The sequence below is a fragment of the Thunnus thynnus genome, chromosome 18 (genome assembly GCF_963924715.1).
Source record: "Thunnus thynnus chromosome 18, fThuThy2.1, whole genome shotgun sequence".
NCBI classification, from domain to species: Eukaryota; Metazoa; Chordata; class Actinopteri; order Scombriformes; family Scombridae; genus Thunnus; species Thunnus thynnus.
The window spans coordinates 2,919,697-2,939,543 of record NC_089534.1 but is presented as its reverse complement, the minus strand read 5'-3'; the positions used below and the strand labels follow the sequence as shown (position 1 = coordinate 2,939,543).

Here is a 19,847-nt window from a genome sequence, read left to right as displayed (position 1 = left end):
GTGAATCTGCTACAGTCCTGTTTTATACAGTAGCTTTCGTCATCGTCATGCTCTGGTCACTACATCTCAGTAAATATTACTAACACAAAATCCTCTCACTTCCTCTTCCAGGGAAAGTTTGCTGAGGCCGAAGTTGAGTTCATCAAAGCAGGAAAGCCGAAAGAAGCTGTGCTCATGTGAGTACTGAAGAAGATGGGATTTATTGATCATGCTAACTTGTTTAGATTCGTGGTAATAATGTCAGCTGATCAGGATTTATTAGCGTTGGGGTAGATTTATGTCAGCTTGCAGATACATCAGGCTGTCAAACCATCCACCTATCTGTGATGGAAGTTCTTTCTGAATACTGGCATCATCCCCTGTAGAGCTGGAGGATTTAACTGACTCACCAAGCTTCTGCTTTCAGCTCATTTCAATAAGTTATGAAAATCAACTTGTTTAAAGCTGCTTTGAAGCGGTTTTCTAACACTGAGCTGAGAGCTGAGAGTTCATGTGTCTGTTCTTGTTGAAAGACATTCAGGGAAACGGAAACAGGATTTCAACTAATCCAAAAAAGCTGATATATTATATTGTTTTCTGGGCATGTGTGTGTCGACTCTTCCAGGTACGTCCACAACAAAGACTGGACCAATGCGCAGCGGGTAGCTGAGAGCCACGATCCAGAGAGTGTGTCTGAGGTTCTGGTTGGCCAAGCCAAGTTCTGCTTTGAACAGAAAGATTTCCAGAAGGCTGAAGCCTTCCTGCTCCGAGCCCAGAGACCCGACCTGGCTGTTAAATATTACAAGGTAACAGCCAAACTCACTTTAGAAAAAAACAATAAAAGACTCACAAATTTTCATGTGTAGGAAGTAGAACTTTTACTTTATTTTCTATAAATCCTATATTTTCTATGAACAGATCTTTTTGGAGATACATCTTTGTCTAAAATTGCTGATCAAACATTGTTGCGTATTTGTGTTTCTCAGGATGCTGACATGTGGAGCGATGCGATGCGTATCTGTAAGGAATACCTCCCCAACAAGCTCTCGTTGCTTCAGGAGGAATACGAGAAGGAGACGGCCAAGAAGGGAATCCGGTGAGAATTTAAGACGTCCTCCATCCTCCTTCTTGAGGGAATCTAGTTGTATGACTTAAATAATTGTGTTTATATTGAGCACAATTGTTGTAAAGTTGTGTTTTATCAAACTGCACAAACAAAACTACTACTAGTAGTAATATTATTCAATCATTGGAGTACTGTAAGACTGCAACCAATTATTTTCATTATCAAAAGGTCTGACAGTTATTTTCTTTAATTATCAATTGATTGTTCAATGTATAATGTCATAAAATGAGGATCCATATTCCTTGAAGCCCAACAGTCAAAAACCCAAAGATGTTGAGTTTACTGTCATGGAAAACTGGGAAAAATGATGATCAGTTACAAAAATGTTGCCAGTTAATTATTTGTCTATCGACATCACTTTAAGAGTTTGTACAGGATTTGGTTGACCTGTTGTGTCTCTGGGGTCTCAAGTCTTTATTAGGAGTCTTCTCAAATTCCAGAGGGAACCCACAAAATTCACTATGAACATTTTACAGCCTCTCCCCACCAGCCCACCAGTATAATCTATGCACAAAGCGTCAGTTTGATGCTTTATTAAAACACAGCTTGTGTGTTATCCCCAAATTGAAACTCCCAACAAGGAATAGCTCGTTAGCCAGTAAACCAGCAGCACGCAGCTCTTATGCTCCCATCTCCTCTTCTTCTTTAATGACTTGTGGGAGAAAACATCAAAAGTTACCAATGGAAACGAATGAGGAAGAGAGTGTAAGTGAGAAAAAAACTCAATTATTTCTGCATATTTTTGAAACTCAGGCTCCAGCTAAGTGCAAAGCTTCCTGTTTCTTTTAGGCATCTATAAGCAATGTTAGAACTTTAGTTAGTTAATGCCTTTTTATTTAAGATTTAAACCTTTCAGCTTAAATCTGCATGTTACATGAAATGATGTGAAATGTGAGCTAATGAAAAAGAAATCAAGAACAAAAAGGAGATGGAAAAATAAATATGCTTAGTGATTAAATAGGGTGAACTACATGGTTGCTGCTTGTCATGTGCAGTGGGAATTGGGAAATATGTGATGAAATACAGACAAGAAAGTCTGGGATTTAAATGTATAATATGTTTAAACTGTTTTTTTCCACACACATTGCATTAAATGGCTCCCAATTGGAGTGGAAACAACAGTGTTCCCTCCTCTTGAAAGACACTGTTGCATTAAATCAACAGTGGGAACACTTAATGAAGCTGTTTCCTGTTGGACCATCTATTGATACCTGATGATAAAAGTGGATACTCATACTGGAATGATTTATTGGACTGGTGTTAAATGTTGGTGGCACGCTCTGGTGCAGCCAGTTTGTCGAGTCTGTTTTATTTATTATTATCTTCATCTTAGAATCACCAGACTTTATTTGAGTATGACAAAAAAGCTGAATTAAATTGAATTATTCTTACTTTTTGGTAAAAAAAAAAAAACAACCTTGACTGCTTTGGCTGTACAACATGTTTAATAGTGATTTGTTTTATATTTGACACTGTAGTACCTCAAAATAGTGCTGAAATGAGCCTGATATGATTATCGGATTTCTGGAAAGATGAGATCTGGAGCACACAGTTATAGTTGGAGCTTAATGATACCTGAAGCAACATCACGATTGTCCTATCTGTTTGTGTCTCCTCGTATGTATGTCTGTGTGTTTGTTGCTGGGTTCAGTGGTGTGGAGGGCCTGCTGGAACAGGCCAGGGAGTGGGAACAGTCGGGTGAATACAGTCGGGCAGTGGAGTGTTACCTCAAAGTGAAGGACGACTCTAACACAGCCCTGATGGAGAAATGCTGGATGAAGGTAAAGTTTTCCTTCCTTCTGTCTGTCTAAAAGATTTACACCTGGTCCGTCCAGCATAAATACAGTTTAGTTAATTGCCATATTGACAATGTTTAACATTATATTTAACACTATACACATCCACCTGGTGGCAAAACAAATAAATCTATAGGAAATATAATTTATATAAAAGAGTAGGTATTGCTCATTTGCAAGTGTTCAATTCTGAAACACTAATGAATGAGACTATGAGTTTACAGCCATGCTAGCAGCTCCATGAGGTTGTGCTTGAGCTAAATGCATGCTAACATGCTAATAATGCTAGCATCTTGATATTTATCAGGTATAATGTTTACTATGTTCACCATCTTGGTTTAGCGCATTAGCATACAAACATTTTCTAATTAGCACAGAGTGCAGCAGAGGCTGATGGGAATGTTATTAATTTTGCAGGTGTTTGGTTATAAACTCAAGTTTTGGACAAATTGAAATTTTGACCAGATAACAGCAATAAATAAAATGTCAGGGAATCAAAGTTCAATTTATCCTCTGACGACCATGAATGTGTGAACTAAATTTCACAGCAATCCATCCAATTACCGTCAAGATATTTCAATAAAGAACTAGAGGAAAAGTCAGAGGATCCCCAAAGTCAGTAGAACACATCTTCTGGTGACCATGAATGTCTGTAACAGATTTTACACCGATCCAATCTGTAGATGTTGAATTACTGTATATCACAGCATGAGTGAAAACTGTAAAAGTCAGAGGATCACCAAAGTTGTAAGAGTTTATCTTCCAGAGACAGTGAATATATATTGTAAATTTCATATTAATGCATCAAATAGTTTTTTAAATGTTTCAATTTGAATCACAAATCTTAACCTCATGGTGGCGCTAGAGGAAATGTAAGGTGTTCACCACAAGTTAGTAGGATTCTCCTCTGGGGAACATTAATGTCTGTACAAAATTTAATGACAATCCAATTAAATAGTTGTTGAGATATTGAGACCGACCGACAGTGCAACTCAAAACAAGCTTTGCCGAAATAAATTGAATGGAAAACAAAAAATATAATAAGCAGTACACAGGCTGAATTTATCTGCAACATAAACATAAAAGCTGAAAATCTAATTTCACCAATGAGCCATCAGCATCACATTCTACATTGTAGAGGATATATGACAGATAGGTACATAATGGTAGCCAACATTTTCCTGATGGTGGCAGAAAGGAAAAGGTCAAAGTGTCACCAACATCAATAGATTTCCTTCTGCTGGGAGCCTCAAGGTGCACCGCAAATATTGTGTGTTATTGACTTTAGTGCGATGGAGATCAGATCATTTGAAATTTGAATAGTTGGTCTGAGAGTGGTGCTAAAGGAAAGGTCAGGGGGTCTTAAAGATCAATATGGGAAATGGGAATTGGGAATTTGAATAAAGTCAGCAAATGTTGCCTCTGTGTGAGAAAGAGAGATAATGGAGGCTCATTTGAAAATGTAATGTTTGGTCTCCTGGTGGTGTTCGAGGAGAGGTCAAAAGGTCATCCTGCAGGGAGCCTGAATATGCACATTAGATTTCAATCCAATCACTTGTTTTACAAGAAGCAGTGATGATTGCAGACAAAAGGACAGATAGATGAAGCTATTACATCTGCTTGTCTCCAGGAAGTAAAATCAACTGGTTTCTTTTAAACACTGCTTTCAAATGTTATTTATTAAGAAGCAACCTTATGTCAGTAATGTATTACACATTAAGCTTCTTTTTTCCATATATAACAACCAATACACCATGCATACACAATATGAAACTTAAACTGAGGACAAGTACAACAGACTTAAAACACAACCCTTCAAATCCACCCAGACAAAGTTTAAACAACAATAGAACAAAACACCCTCATCATTCCCATGTCCTCCTTCAGAGCTCTGAGTCATCTAATATACACCATCTCAATCATTCTTAGAAGTGCAGAAGTAGTGGCTGCCAAATTTTTTCAAATTCTTAATATATCTAACAGAGAGTCCATTGCCTGAATGACAGCACTTCCTACTTTTTCCAAAAGATCAGCACCAGTTTGTTTGCATTAAGAATATTGTTGGACAGCAAGTGTCACTGGGCCACCTGCAGCTTCTTTACATCCTCAGATGTTAAAGATCCCCTCCAGACATGTATTGAGATAAGCAAAGATACTCTGCTTGGAACAATAGGGAGTTAAATAGTTTTTACAAAAAAAAGTATAATTACCACATTCAAATCCTTAAATTGGTGTCTCCTTCTTCTCCCTCATTAAAAAATCTATGAATCTGTAAATATTGTTCAAGATGTCTCCCACTTCACTGTAAAGTCCGTTCTTAGTGTTTGTGCACTGGAGGCTTCAAGTTTCCATATAACACTTGTGTGAGTTGAATATTGGAACATGATTGGCCTCCAAACTATTTGTGATGTACAAATCCTGCTCATAGACCCGCCCCTTAAAATCAGATTATCAGTGAGCTCAGAGAAACTTCAGCAGATGAATGTGGAAACATATTCGGCACAGAGAAGATCAAACATCCAACTGAAGAAACAAGAAGAAAAACACATTTTTGAGTTGAGGAGACTCTTAATCTGGACTAATGTGAATGTTGAGCAACTTTGAGAAAAGACAGACAGATATTTAGGTCCCAGTATTCTTGTATTTGAGGATCTTTAGGGGTTACAAATTGAGTGACAAAATGGATTAAAACTGAGCCCTGAGGTCACACTGTAATTCTTAATCCTCAGTTGTCTGTGATGTTTTGGTGAAAGCAGAAACCTCTCTGATAAAGAGTATATCAGCATTGCCATGGTAAGCCAAGGCCAGAGAGGAGCCTTCTAGACAACACAGATAGGTGGAACGTGTAGCCAAAATGTGTTGACAATGACCTGAGGCTCAACGCAACGTGACTAATGATGTCACGGGTAAAGTGCAGTCCTTTGTTTAGAAACTAGTGAACCAATTAATTTTTCATATTGTAGGCCGATCTGCTCGGGTTAAAGACCAAAGACTCAGACTTTCAGAGGAGAGAACGGAAAGAGACAGCATCCGAGTTACACCAACTTGGATGTTCGCTGTTTACGGTTCTCCTTGATCAAGTAACTTCAATAAATATTCTCAGCATTAAGACATCAAAGGCTCGTGTGTGCTTCTCTCCACCGAAGTGTTGACCATCGCCCAGAAAATATACACTACTCACACACTGGAGATACATCTGAAAATATTTTGTGTAACTTTACTCCTGAGTAGTGCAATCTACAGTATTATAGATATATAAATAGTATTAAACAGTGTCTAACATTGATGGAGCAAGAATTAACATATTTCAATGTCTCTTCCAAAATGTCTCCCAGTATCTATGTCTAACTCCTATTCCCAGTCTCTTTTAATATCCTCTGTTGTTGTGTTGTTTCTTTTAAAACACTTACATATCCCCGTTAAATATCAGATTGTTTTAAACCCCGTTTGTTCTGTTAGTGTTGTATTTCACATGTGCGTGTTGTTTGTTTGCGTTGCCAGGCAGCAGAGTTATCCATCAAGTTCCTCAGTGGCGAGCGAGCGGTGGAGGTGATCCAGGTGGTCGGACCTCGCCTGACACAGCTGAGGAAGTACAATGCTGTAGGTCAACACACACACACACACACACACACACACACACACACACACACACTACCTTGGCCTTGATTAATAATAAGGAGCAATAGAGTAAATATTTTGTACATTTAATAAATTGTTGGTATGAATCAGCCTCAGATGTTTATAGATACCATATAAATGTATTTAATTAATCTGATTTCACTAATGGTTTGTTTGGATTTGCATGTTCAAGGCTGCTGAGCTCTACTTAAACATGGACCTAATCAAAGAGGCGATCGATGTCTTCATTGAGGGCGAGGAGTGGAACAAAGCCAAGAGAGTCGCCAAGGAGCTGGAGCCAAGGTTATAAAACACACACACACACACACACACACACACACACACACATACACACTGATGGCGGCAGAGCTGCCATGCAAGGTGCTGACCGGAGCAACGCGGGGTTCAGTGTCTTGCTCAAGGACACTTTGACACATGGACAGGAAGAAATGAGGTTTGCATTCAGTTAGTCAGAAGAACAAAAGCTGATATTGTTCAGGCAGCAAAGATATAATCTACTTCAAACATAAGAATGGGTGCGGTGAGGTGAAAGATTGTTTAATAAAGGCTTATAAATGGAACTCAAGTACAGTTTGGTTTTTTTTTTTGTATAAATTTGAGCCCATGGTTCTCATGTTCAGAAAATACATTCAAAATTAGCACTGAGATGTAGTTGTTTCTGTGATATGCAGGATGTTTTTTTATCAAAGGAAGTGATTATATACGGCTCTTCATTGGTAGCAGTTTATTTTCCTTTGTGTGCATTTTTTTCCCAATTACCGCAATAAGAGCACATAAAACATTGCAAATTGTATTGTAATTTTTAAGAAAAGCTGCTGCAAAATCAAACATTTTGTCCTCAATAATCACAACAAAACTCTGTGAAATCCTGGAGGGACTGATAGGTGACACAGTGGCAAAGACTGACACTGCATCTAAAATCAAAACAAACATCAGAAACAAACACAATCAGACACTAAATATGTAATTTTAAACATGAACTTAAAATACTAACAATACTTAAAATACTTAAATACCAGAATTTAAAACCCTCATTAACTGAACTACTGCTGTGATTTTTCTCTTTTCTTCATAAGCAAATGAGCTTTTTTAAACTGATGTTTTGCTGTTTTATAAATTCTATCTTGTTGTTTTTGTGATGTTATTTTTTAGTTTTATAAACTTTTTACTTACTTACTAGAAGAAGAGAGATATTCTGGGTATTTTCAATGTGCTACCAACTTATTTAAACACTCCTAAAATCTCTTAAATATATTAAATTTTAAATATCTTTGCTCTATATCGCAGGTATGAGGACTATGTGGACCAGAAATACAAAGAGCACCTCAAGAACCAAGGCAAAGTGGACTCTGTACGTACATATATACACTCTGTTACACACTGCATCCAACACGAGTCATTTTATTGACAAAATAGTGCCATAGTAGCAATCTAATGTGCATAAAATGTCACTTAACTGACTGACAGGCGTTTCTTTAACATGTATGACTGTGTGTGTTCAGCTGGTGGGTGTGGACGTCATGGCAGCTCTGGACATGTATGCAGAGAGAGGCCAGTGGGAGAAATGTCTGGATACAGCATCCAAACAGGTACTTTATTATTTAATGTGAACTGTGAAATGTCAAGTTTAGATCACAGACAAAGCCTTTAAATGGTTAAAAATCTGCTCATGAACCATCCATTTGACCGTTAATCTTTGAGTAAAAGCTGTTGATGGTGTTATGTGGTTTGAAGATTTTAGTAAGTAAAAATGCATGAATGTAAATATTTCTCTGAGAACGTTTTTCTTTCACACCAGAGTGAATATCGTGTGGTCAGAGGTTCTGGTCATAAAAAGTAGTCTTCAGTTCTTCTCATTATGCCTGAGACGTTTGTTTGTTTGTTCTTTGTCAGAACTTTAAGATCCTCCATAAGTACGTCGCTCTGTACGCCACACATCTCATCAAGGAGGAAGAAGCTCCGAAGGCCCTGCAGCTCTACATACAGCATGGAGCACCACCTAACCCTCAGGTGCACACACACACACACACACACACACAGGCTTCCATTCATTTATTATCTTCCAAACTGTTTTGCTGCCAAATCAGCCTGAAAGCTTGGATTGAATAAAGTTCTGCAAACGCTCCTTTAGGGTTTTCTCACAAACATGTGCTTCAGTACATGTCAGCTCACCTTCCTAAATGCCACTAAAGCTGAATTTATATAAAAAAAAACACTTAATGAGACTGTAAAATTTAAGTTGTAGTGTATCTACTCTTGTGAAACTTAAACAGTTACTGCCCCGGTAGCTTACTACTGTTTAAGGTTTATGCCACATAACTGCAACATCTGCAGTTTGACTCTGACATCAGACCCCATCTTCACATCAGTTCAGATCTTTATTGTCCCATTAGAGGAAAGTCTTTTTGCAGCAAGGCAGCATAATAACACAAAACCATGACAACAATACAAGACTTAAAGACATTACAAGTACCTGGTACTATACATGCAATTCAGACAATAAAGATGTTGCTGTTTTCTTTGCTTTAACATAACAAGACGAATAAAGATGAGAAATAAAGTGCTAAGTTGTGCGAGGAACCAAGAGGCCGTTAAGAGCGCTTCTTGCATTTGGGATAAATGAAAACTTCAAACTGTTTTCACCATATTTATGTAAACCTGTATGACTGACCAGAGGGACATTCCTTAAAGAGAGGATTTCTGTGTGATTTGTCTGCTGTTCACCAGTGATTTTACTCGCTGCCTTGACTATGTTTCCTGATTGATTCTTGTTTCATATATTTAAATTCCCATCACAACAGATCAGTGAGAAAATAAGGACTGATTCTATGATGAATGTGTAAAATAACACCATCAGGTGTCCATCGATATCTCTCATCAGCTTCTTTCTTCTCTCGTTTCCTGTCGTCTCTCTACTGTCTCCATCTTCTCTCATAAAGACATAAAAAACAAACCAAAAAAGAAAGTCAAACTCCACAAGTGTTCTGATGTTAAAAAAATAGAGTTTGAAGACCAGCCGCTTCACTTGTTAATCACAGATATGAGACATCTCTTGTTTACTTGCCTTTTCTTTTTTCTGTGTGTTTATTTACCAGCACAGATATCTAACCAATAAATACATTTCACAATTTTTACTCTCAGAACTTCAACATCTACAAGCGCCTGTTTCTGGACCTGATAAACATTCCCGACACTGATGGACCAGAAGCTTACCGCATATGGGCCGACCTCCGCAATTTCTTGCTGCAGCTGGTAAAACAACAACAAACTCCAATAAACAAATAATATTATCATCAAACAAAATCAGTCCATGTACTTAGTTGTGTAAGTGGACTTCTCCTTTGTTTTTTCATGTAATTTTAGTGTGATAACGTCTCCAAATCAGCCGAGGACAACTCTCCAGCTCATGAAGACTTTGAACAGATGTTGCTGATCTCTCACTACTACGCCACAAGATCTGCCGCTAAAGGAGTCAAGCAGCTGGTAAACGAAAGCACAGAAACAGTCAGCGAGGATTCCAGAAAGCTTTATTCTTACTTTGACTTGCAATCTTCCTGCCTAGACAGAAGACTCAGTTTAGTTTTCAATAAGAAATTGGGCTTAATTCACATGTGCAAGATTAAATTGGATCTAAAAAGCAGAAAATTCAGTTTGATTAGTTTCTTTTGGACGTCATTTAAAGCAGGAACATCTCACCGCCAGGTCAAAATTGTCATTATGCCAAAATAAAAGCCAAATAATTTTTTTTTCAGTTTTTTATCGTTCGTATTTTTTGAGAACAAACGTGAACCTTTAATCTCAACTTTTCCTCTTTCCGTGCACTATTATTCTCTCCACATCTGAACTCGCCGGTGGTGACAGGTTGACGATTGTCTTCTTTTATGTTATTAATAATTCTCTCTTCTTCTGCTGTTTTATTTTCAGATCAGTGTAACGGCGAAGCTGTCGGTGTCGTTGCTGCGTCACACTGAGCTTGTTCCTGCAGACAAGGCTTTCTACGAGGCCGGGCTGGCCTGCAGGGTGAGTCCAGGAGGAACCGCAGTAGTTCTTCCACTTCTATAGAGTCTCTGTGCTCATTAACTTGTATAAAACGTCTCTTTCATTCTTCAGTTTTAGTGCTGGGTGCAGGCTTGTCCTAAAAATGTTCCTGATATGTGTTTATATGTTTTTACACCTCTAGATGGTAAAATTCCTTGATATTCTGTGAATACCCCAGAAAACTAATAATATCCCCTTATGTCTTAATTATATTTCAACATTTCACAATATTTAAGGATGTTTCAACACTATATAGAAATGTTTGAATTCAACTTAGTTTTTGGTCATTTTTGGAAGTCTGAGTCATGATATAAATCATGTTCTGCAACTGCATCATCTTATTAATAATCATAATTCAATGATTAGCTTCTGAGGACAGATTTAATGTTCTGGGTACATTTTTTGGAATTTTTTTGGAAAAAGCTTGAATGTGAATCACAGGAAATATGTTTCTTCTCTACATGAAGTTTTGTACCTGATTACAATTATTATTATTATCATGAATATCATTGTAAATAATATTTTTTCGTCCTGACAGGCTGTCGGCTGGGAGAACATGGCCTTCATCTTTCTCAACCACTTTCTGGATCTGTGTGATGTAAGTGAACTATCACAGCTCGTTTACAGGCCGAAACATGAAGGTTCAAGGTTCAGTATTTATCTCCACATCAACACCTGGTTGTTGGAGTTTTTGGTTTCAGTGACTCATAAGAGTTCAATAATAAAAACAACAACAGGTAGAGAAATAGATGTAAACTTTAAAACTTCAGCCCAGATTTGATTAGAATATTTTATATTGACATTATTTATTTGATTTAATAACTTATTTAATTGTATTAAAGTTTTCAATTTGATCTTTTTTTTTGTCATTGTCCTTTTTGTCCTGTTTTATCTTATTTTATTTTATTTTAATCTGTTTTATTAATTTTTTATCGTTTTTGTGTGAATTAGTCTCAAATCGTTTTGTTTACTTTTGTTCTGTCTTATTATCAGCTTGTCAGTCTTCTGAGAAGCACTTTGAATTGCACCAACCTGTATGAAAGGTGCTGTACAAATAAAGATTGATTGATTAATTGATTGATTGATTAGTAGAAAAATACAATAAAAGGATAAAAGCACCATCATACCATTAAAAAAACAACAGTGTCACAGCTTTTATCAATCAGATCTTCTAACATTATTAGAAGATATTATCTTTTTAATATCTTCTAATAATGATTCGTAGCTCTGTTGCCTCTAAAAACGCCTCAGAAAATAACAGTTGATCTTCTCTGATAATCAGTATTTTATGGATCAGAAATCGTAACCGACACCATTGAAAAAGTTAGTTTTAGCAGGTGAAGTATTTGATTAATCTGGTCCAATAAATATATAATAATTTCCATCATGAATATCTCTTTAGTGATCTGAAGAAAGTAATCAGTTTTTAATTTCTGTCTCCAGGCCATCGACGAGGGAAACCTGGACGCTCTGGATCACTCCGACTTCATGGACACCGACATTCCCTTTGAAGTTCCAGTTCCCACCAAACTCTGCGTCACCGTAAGACGTCACATTATCAAACACACACATCCAAAAACACACGAAACCTCCCAAACTGTTAGTGTCACCGTCATGTCTGCTACTGTAGAAGTTACTGTTACTGTAACGGAGCTTCAGCAGGTTCAGGAAGGAACAGGAAGTCATCGATGGCGTCCACATCAGCTGTTCTTCAGTCACATGACAGATCTGTTGCCGTGTATTCAGCTGCAGAATGTAACAGACACAGTAGCCCGACACTGTCAGAACACATATTACAGAGATCTCAGTGTCCTTAAAAGTCCTTAAAAAGCCTGAAATTTGGTGTTTGAAAACTTTTAAATGATCTCAGTTTATAGAAACTTACTGTCATATTATTCATGTTTATTCTTTTTTTAAGATAACATCGACGTATTTCTTCTTTTGTCCTGAACAACAGTTCACAACCCGAAGATATTCAGTTTATTATCACAGAGGACAAAAGAAACCAGAAAATATTCACATTTGAGAAGCTGGAATCAGAGAATTTGGACATTTTTTCTTAAAAATGACTCAAAACAAATGATTGAATAGCAAAATAGTTGATGATTAATTTTCTGTCGAATAGACTAATCGATTGATCATTGCAGCTCTGGTTCCAGGTTCTTAAAACGTGAGAATTTTCTGCTTTTCCTGGTCTTAAAGTATAATAAACTTAATATTTTGGGATTTTCATACTGTTTATTGGACAAAACAACACATTTAATGACATCATGTTGTGCTCTAGGATGTTGTGATCGGCATTTTTCACTGTTTTTCTTGTTTTTTTATAGACTAAACAATTAATTGAATAGTCAAAGAAATAACCTGCATATTCATCGATAATGAAAATAATCATTTCTTGCAGCCTTATTATCCATCAAAAACATTCTTTTATACCTTTGGACATTAAATATCTTTGGCTATTAAAGTCTTGGCTGTACAAATTGAAGATATTTGAAAATTATCAACAGATTAATCGATAATCAAAATAACTGTTGATTGTTGAATTGATATTGAAATAAATAATGTTAAAGTTGTTTGAATCAATGATGCAGTTTCTCTGTGTGTGTGTGTGTGTGTGTGTGTGTGTGTGTGTGTGTGTGCGTGTGTGTGTGTGTTGCAGGATGCCCAGCGGGAGCAGATCCGTGATTGGGTGTTGATGGTGTCCATGGACCATCGGTTGGAGCAGGTTCTGCCGCGTGACGAGAGGAACTCGTACGAAGCCTCACTAGTGGCCGCCAGCACCGGCCTTCGCTCGCTGCCGTGTATTCTCACCGGTAACACAAACACACACACACACACACACAAACACACACTCGCTTTACTCCAGTTTAGAGCCTCATTGAAGAAGGTCACATTTGACAATTACAACATTTCAATCATAAGTATAATGAAAAATTACATGAACAGTCTGTTTAAAACAACCAGCTGTCAGGAACCAAATAGAAACAGAAAGAATATGTCATGTTGAAATAATAATACTGTCTTTCATAATCTACTGTTTTTATGTGAGGTGTGAGTAGATGAGTTTTCCAAGTCAGACTCAACAAATTCTCTTAACTGCCTGAACTCGTTGTAAATTGCTCGTTTCAGCCTGATGAATGTCACCTGTTCACAGGTAGGTGCGTGTTTGTGAGATTTGATCATTAGCATAAGCAAAGCCCCTAAAATGTCGATATAAGGCGACATGTTCCGCTTCGTTTGTGGACGAGTTTCACTTACAAAAATGTTACCGAAGAGTAAAAACATGAATTTCAATCAGCAAATAAAAACAGATTTAGGAGCGTCTGTGTCAGAAGAGACCTGACACAATGAGAATTTATGAATCCAGCAGCCGGCGACGTGTCATTAGAGCAATGATTTGAATCTGTTTGTACAAATGGTTTTTGAACAGACATGACGTACCCTTGATGATGTTTGTTTGAACTGATACTTGCAGCTGAACGCCTCACCTGTGCACCTAAATCCCTTTGCTGCAAATATTTTCCAAAGAAATATGTGTTTATTCCAATACAAAGAAAAGAGGCCGAGTGTTTACTGAGTTTCACCTGCAGGACGTCCAGGAGAGATGAATGATGAAGATGAAGATTAAAAAAATCAGTTATAGAAAGAACATGTTTTGATTTTCATTTTTACTTTTTTATTTTTTCTTTTGTTTTGTCTAAGGAGGTTTATTCTTGGATTTGAAATGAATATATGACATAAAACAGTGTTTTTTTGTTTTTTTGGCCTGTGACCCCTTAAAATAAAGTAAAGTCTATTTGGGACTCCTCGTCACACGCTCCATATTCCACCCGTTAAGTTACTGATTATTTTCTTGATTGATTGTTTTGTCCATAAAATGTCAGAAAATAGTGAAAAATGTCATTTTTTCAGATGTCTCAAAGATGTTCAGTTTATCATCATGTTCCACAAAGAAAAGCATTAAATCAACACATTTGAGAAGCTGAAACGAGCTTATTTTTGCCATTTTTGCTTAAAAATCATCATCATGATCAATTAATCGACTAAGGTTGCAGCTTATTTAGCTTATTTTGTTTCATTTGAATAACTTTAGAGACTTAGAGATAAAATACAGCAAAAATTAAAGAAAAGCTTGAACAAAGCTTGTATCCCTGCATCCTATCCTGTGACCCTTGTGGGTATAAAATATAGATTCACCTGCAACATACTCGTCAAAATGTACCATTACCTGACTGCTAGGTTTGTTTTCCAGTTTGCTGCATGAATGTACACACACACACACACATATATATAGATTATAAACTCTGTGGTGTTCCTGCCTCCAGGCTACCCCGTTCTGAGGAATAAGATCGAGTTCTCGTCTGTGGGAAAAGCAGCCAACAAAGAAGACTGGAACAAATTCCTCATGGCTACAAAGGTGAGACCGGACGGGGTTATGTTTCTCCTTTTGAAGACTGCAAAGAGCAAAGTGTAATTAACCATCGTGTCTGTTTGACCTCTGAGATAATCCTGAACTCTGAGGCTTCTCATTAATATCATCTATCATTGTGCCTCCTTAAGTTTCCTTAATACATCAGAACCCCGCTCAACATTCACAGGACTAGGGCTCGAATTTATCCAACTGCTGCAGAAATTTGATAAATATATCCCCTGATCTAGAGACAAATAGAAAGAATTACACAGGATTTACAAACATGTGAATTTCATCCTATTTAGGAGTTGAAACCTTTGGAGATGTTAGTGATTGATTTTACCATAACCAGAGGATGTGTGTCGATCATAATGAGTTCTTTTTACAGTATTTAAGTCTCTCTGCAGAAGAGAGCTCAATCTTACTGAGATTACTAGATTAAATGAGGACTATAATTTTAAAAAAAAGTTCTTTGAGATTCAACAAATGTAGCAGCAAAATCCCCTGATTTCAGACAAGCAGCAGATCATAATCATAATGAAACTAAAGGAGTTATCAGGTGAAATCATTTTGGATTTGGTCAATTTTAAGTTAATTTTCCAGTTAAACATAATCAGTTGCCTTCAAGATGTCAGACTTAATTCCTTCTTTCCTCTTTCAGTTTGGTTTAAAGGCGACTGATGGATTTTAATTTAAATTTAATATTTAATTTTGATTTCAATTTGAGGGTTAATATTTAAAACACACACACACACATTAACACACTGGGTGAACACAGAGTGAGAGGAAGTTGTCTCATGTCTCTTTTACAAGTTAATTTCACCGAGTTTCATCATCTCTCTGAACAACAGTGATTTTATGTGAATCAGCAGTCAACTAATCGCAGGCGCAGCATCATTATCACATTTAAACACACACACACACACACACACACACACACACACACACATCTCTACACCTTCTACCCCGCTGTAGTGACAGCGCGAGTTGAATCTGATTTGTGATTGGTCGTTTTGTTTTGCGTCCATTCTTCCCCTGCAGACCACTCACAGTCCAGAGTGTCAGGACGTCCTGAAGTTCATCAGCCAGTGGTGTGGCGGTCTGCCGGCGTCTGGATTCTCCTTCCACTGAAACACACACACACACACACACACACACACACACACACACACACACACACCTGCTATTTCATCTCTTTTTTTCCACTTTTGCTGCGAGATTTGAAATACTTCATCCGTCTCTCTTTCACTTCTCTACTTTCTCTTTTCCTTCACTCTGTTGTTTGTTTCATGTGTCCAAAAACGCACCTTTTATTAAGAATGTGTGACGACTTTCTACAAGTTATTTATTTATTCAACTTTTCAATAATATTTTATGTTAATTTTATCTCCTTTCATGATGGTCTAAATGTTGTTTCAAATCTTAAATCTTCAAATCTCTCAAACCTTCTTCACACTTCCATGTAGAAAAAACTAAATCTCTTCATTTGTTTAAAGTTTTTGCTGAAACACAGTCACATTTACAGAATTTGAACAGCCTTAAAAAGCTTTATATGTGAAATATGTGTGTAATTTTACAGTGCAAACAGTGTAACCTCTCACAAATTCACAGAAATATTGACCAGGACTTGACGTGACCTCAGTTCAACCTGGGAATTTATATTAAAGGTTCTGATTCAGGATGTTTAAAGCAATTGTTCTAAATTTAGAGAATTACACTTACTCTCTTTCTTGCAGAGAGTTAAATGTGAAGATCAATACCACTCATGGCTGTAGGGTAAATATAAAGCTAGCAGTCGGTTAGCTTAGCTTAACATTAAGATTGGAAAAACAGCAAAAATCTAGTTAACACAATATAGCTTGTTTTTTAAATCTGTGCAACAACCAAAGTGTAAAAACAACAAATTGCGTTTTTATTTGGGGGTTTATGTGCTGGACTGTTGCAGCAGAGTGACAACAGGACTCTGGGAACTTAAATACATAACAATAAATAGTTGTAGCAGCTTCTGTTACCTTAGTTTAGACAGAGCCAGGCCAACTGCTTCCTTTTGTTTCTAGTCTTTATGCTAAACTAAGCTAACAGGCTGCTGACTGTAGCTTCACATTTCACATTTTAAGACAGCAAATGCTCATATTTACCAAAATGTCAAACTATTCCCTTAAATTCTGAACATTGCCACAGCAAAAACAATTATATATTTACTGTATACATTCCTGAAACAGCATAAAGACCACAGAGCAAAGTCTTCACTAAAGCCCAAAATATTGCTCATAACAATCATAACAGAAGATAATTAAAGAGGAAGAGATGTGTCGTTTGTGTCGTTTAAGATCCTAAATACCAGCAGCAAAAATCTAAAATCTAATCTGAATATATAAGATAAATATCTAATGTAATACTATTAATACGACATCACACTTCAATGCTTTTAAATTGAAGCCTTGTTGCAGGATAAAGCCGGCGATATTCTGTATTTTTCTTATTGTCAACTAGGGCTGAAACTAACAATTATTTTCATTCAATTAATCTGCCAATTATTTCCTTGATTAATATTAAAAATAATTGTGAGAAAATTGCATTTACAATTTCGTAGACACCATAGTGATGTCTTGTCTGACTAACAGAACACTGTCATATATGACAAAAAAAAGACAGCAAATCGTCACACATGAGAAGCTGGAACCAGAAAATGTTGGGCATGTTTTCTTAAAAAAATCACTCAAATGATTAATTCATTATTAAAATGGTTGCAGATTAAATTTGTGTCAATCAACCAATTGATTAATTGGTTGCCACAACAAATCCCATGAAAAATGTCGCTCAACCCAGAGCTCATTTGTTCCTCCTGAAGATGTAAATCTTTAAAAACAGTTCACAAATATGTAGTTTAATTTTTTTTTAAAGTCTCAGTCATTTCCTAAAACAGGGAACTGTAGTTTTTAGCAAATGTTACTCAAACAGGAGGAAGTAGTGCTTTTGTTGGGGACTATTCTCAGTGGCTGGTGAGTATTTCTGGCAGCAGGATGGTGTATGTGGGATTGAATCCATATAAACTACAGTGTGTGTGTTCATTGATGTATTTTTCATAGCTTTTGAACAACAGTGGAGCTCTTTGGCACACAGGAAAACGCCAAATCAAGCTGTTGATACACACACAACACTTGTTAGTAGCATCTATTCATTGGTAGTTTTGGTCTTTTCATGGGATTTGTTGACAATAAGAAATACAGAATATTGTCAGACTTGTAATTAAATGTATAAAATAGCTTTACGTCATCAACAGATCTGGATGACGGGACACATAAACCTCCTCTGACTGGTCAGTTTTATCCAACCATCACCATGGAAACACATTCCTCCGCTGTGTCGTCTCCCTCTGTATCCTCCGTCTCTTCATTTCTCTTTCTCATCAGAAGGACTTTCTCTCAGGATGGCGTCGCTGAATAAAAGCCAAAGTTTCTGTCAGATTTGATCAAAATAGTTTTTCCACCAGAGGAGATTGTGGTATTTTAATGGCTCGACTGGTACTGGAACTGGCTGGTTTAATGTGCTCTTTTCTCTGTGTATGTGTGTTTCAGAGGCCAGTTTCGCTGGCAATGCCTTGGTGTGTTTGATATGGAATGTATTTTGTTTAATAAAGATCAAATAAAAAATAGTTTTCAAGCATTTTGTGTTGCTCTTGTTTATCTTTGTCAATGTTTGCTCAGATGGTAACGCAGGTAAAAACCACCTTCTTGTTAGTATTTTAGTAGACTTTAATACTATTTTAGGTCTAATTCCTGTAATGAAGCATCAGAAGGAGAAATTTTGATAAGTCATTCCCTCATATTAGTAATTTTTACTTCAAATTGAAATTTCTAATCTTTTTCATTCCCTCTATTCAGTAATCTCTACCATTGAAGTAAATACTGTATTTCCAGGTGGACATACACAGAAATCACACAGTAAATGTATGTTGTTTTGATTTATTCCAGCGCATGTTTTTAGTTAATTTACAACTTCAAGGGAAATGGAAATTGGAATAAGAGTCTACAGCCACACCAACATCTTCAAACAGCAGTCAGGTGTCCATATGAACAGTGAAAGAGGTTTTCCTCGTTGTAATCATTCCTCATTCCTCATGTTCATACTGGATATTAAAAGATCCCTTTCAAATGTGCTTTCAATGTAAGTGATGGAGGCCAAAATCCACAGTGTGTCCACACAGTCATTTAAAAGTTGATGTGAAGCTTATATGAGGCTTCATCAGTCTGAGTTAGTCATATCAAGTGGATATCTGACACATTTACAGTCTTTTTTAGCATCAAATTCCCTCTTTGTGTTTCCTCGGACAGTGTTTCCCTGTTGAGCTGCGGTGGAAGTATAGTAACAAAAAGAGGAACTTTGGCTCTAAATCGACTGTAACGTTGAAAGATACACTGTAACCGAGTTTTGTAATTTGAACAGTACTTTAATGTAATATGCACAGTAAGATGCTGTAAAACGTGTGTACAGTATATTACCGTAAATAGAAAAGGTTTGTGGGAAAACACTCAGTTACTACAGTAATTCTTCTCTACTGTAAATCCATCCAGTGGCATACTGGCATACAGATTTTTACCATAAACAGCAAAATGTACGACATTCTACTCGACACACTATTGTGTAACTGACTACTAACAGTGAGGACTACAGTAATTTTCAATTAAAAACAACAACAACAACTGAATACTCAACAACTGGTCAAATCACTTGCATGTAAGTGCACAGTCTGTTGGCAGAAACAAACACATTACTGTTCTTGGTTTCAATACATAATGTTTGTGTGGTACCTGTGTTAGTGAGGAGCTTGGTGGCCTCCAGTAGCTTCTCTGTG

The 19,847-nt window shown here is 36.8% G+C and overlaps 1 protein-coding gene across 1 annotated transcript in view; it reads left to right on the top strand.

Annotated features, from left to right (window-relative positions):
- ift172 (intraflagellar transport 172) overlaps positions 1–18,658 on the top strand; it is a 45,880-nt gene extending 27,222 nt beyond the window's left edge. The window contains exons 32-48 of the mRNA XM_067572559.1: positions 112–176; positions 605–785; positions 966–1,075; positions 2,757–2,886; positions 6,403–6,501; positions 6,713–6,822; positions 7,828–7,891; positions 8,043–8,129; positions 8,434–8,550; positions 9,682–9,792; positions 9,904–10,023; positions 10,465–10,560; positions 11,117–11,176; positions 12,022–12,120; positions 13,241–13,394; positions 14,907–14,998; positions 16,034–18,658. Coding sequence (XP_067428660.1) covers positions 112–176; positions 605–785; positions 966–1,075; positions 2,757–2,886; positions 6,403–6,501; positions 6,713–6,822; positions 7,828–7,891; positions 8,043–8,129; positions 8,434–8,550; positions 9,682–9,792; positions 9,904–10,023; positions 10,465–10,560; positions 11,117–11,176; positions 12,022–12,120; positions 13,241–13,394; positions 14,907–14,998; positions 16,034–16,123 — 1,785 coding nt within the window. The 3' untranslated portion in view covers positions 16,124–18,658. The remainder of the gene's footprint in view (positions 1–111; positions 177–604; positions 786–965; positions 1,076–2,756; positions 2,887–6,402; positions 6,502–6,712; positions 6,823–7,827; positions 7,892–8,042; positions 8,130–8,433; positions 8,551–9,681; positions 9,793–9,903; positions 10,024–10,464; positions 10,561–11,116; positions 11,177–12,021; positions 12,121–13,240; positions 13,395–14,906; positions 14,999–16,033) is intronic.
- Positions 18,659–19,847: the final 1,189 nt, after the last annotated feature.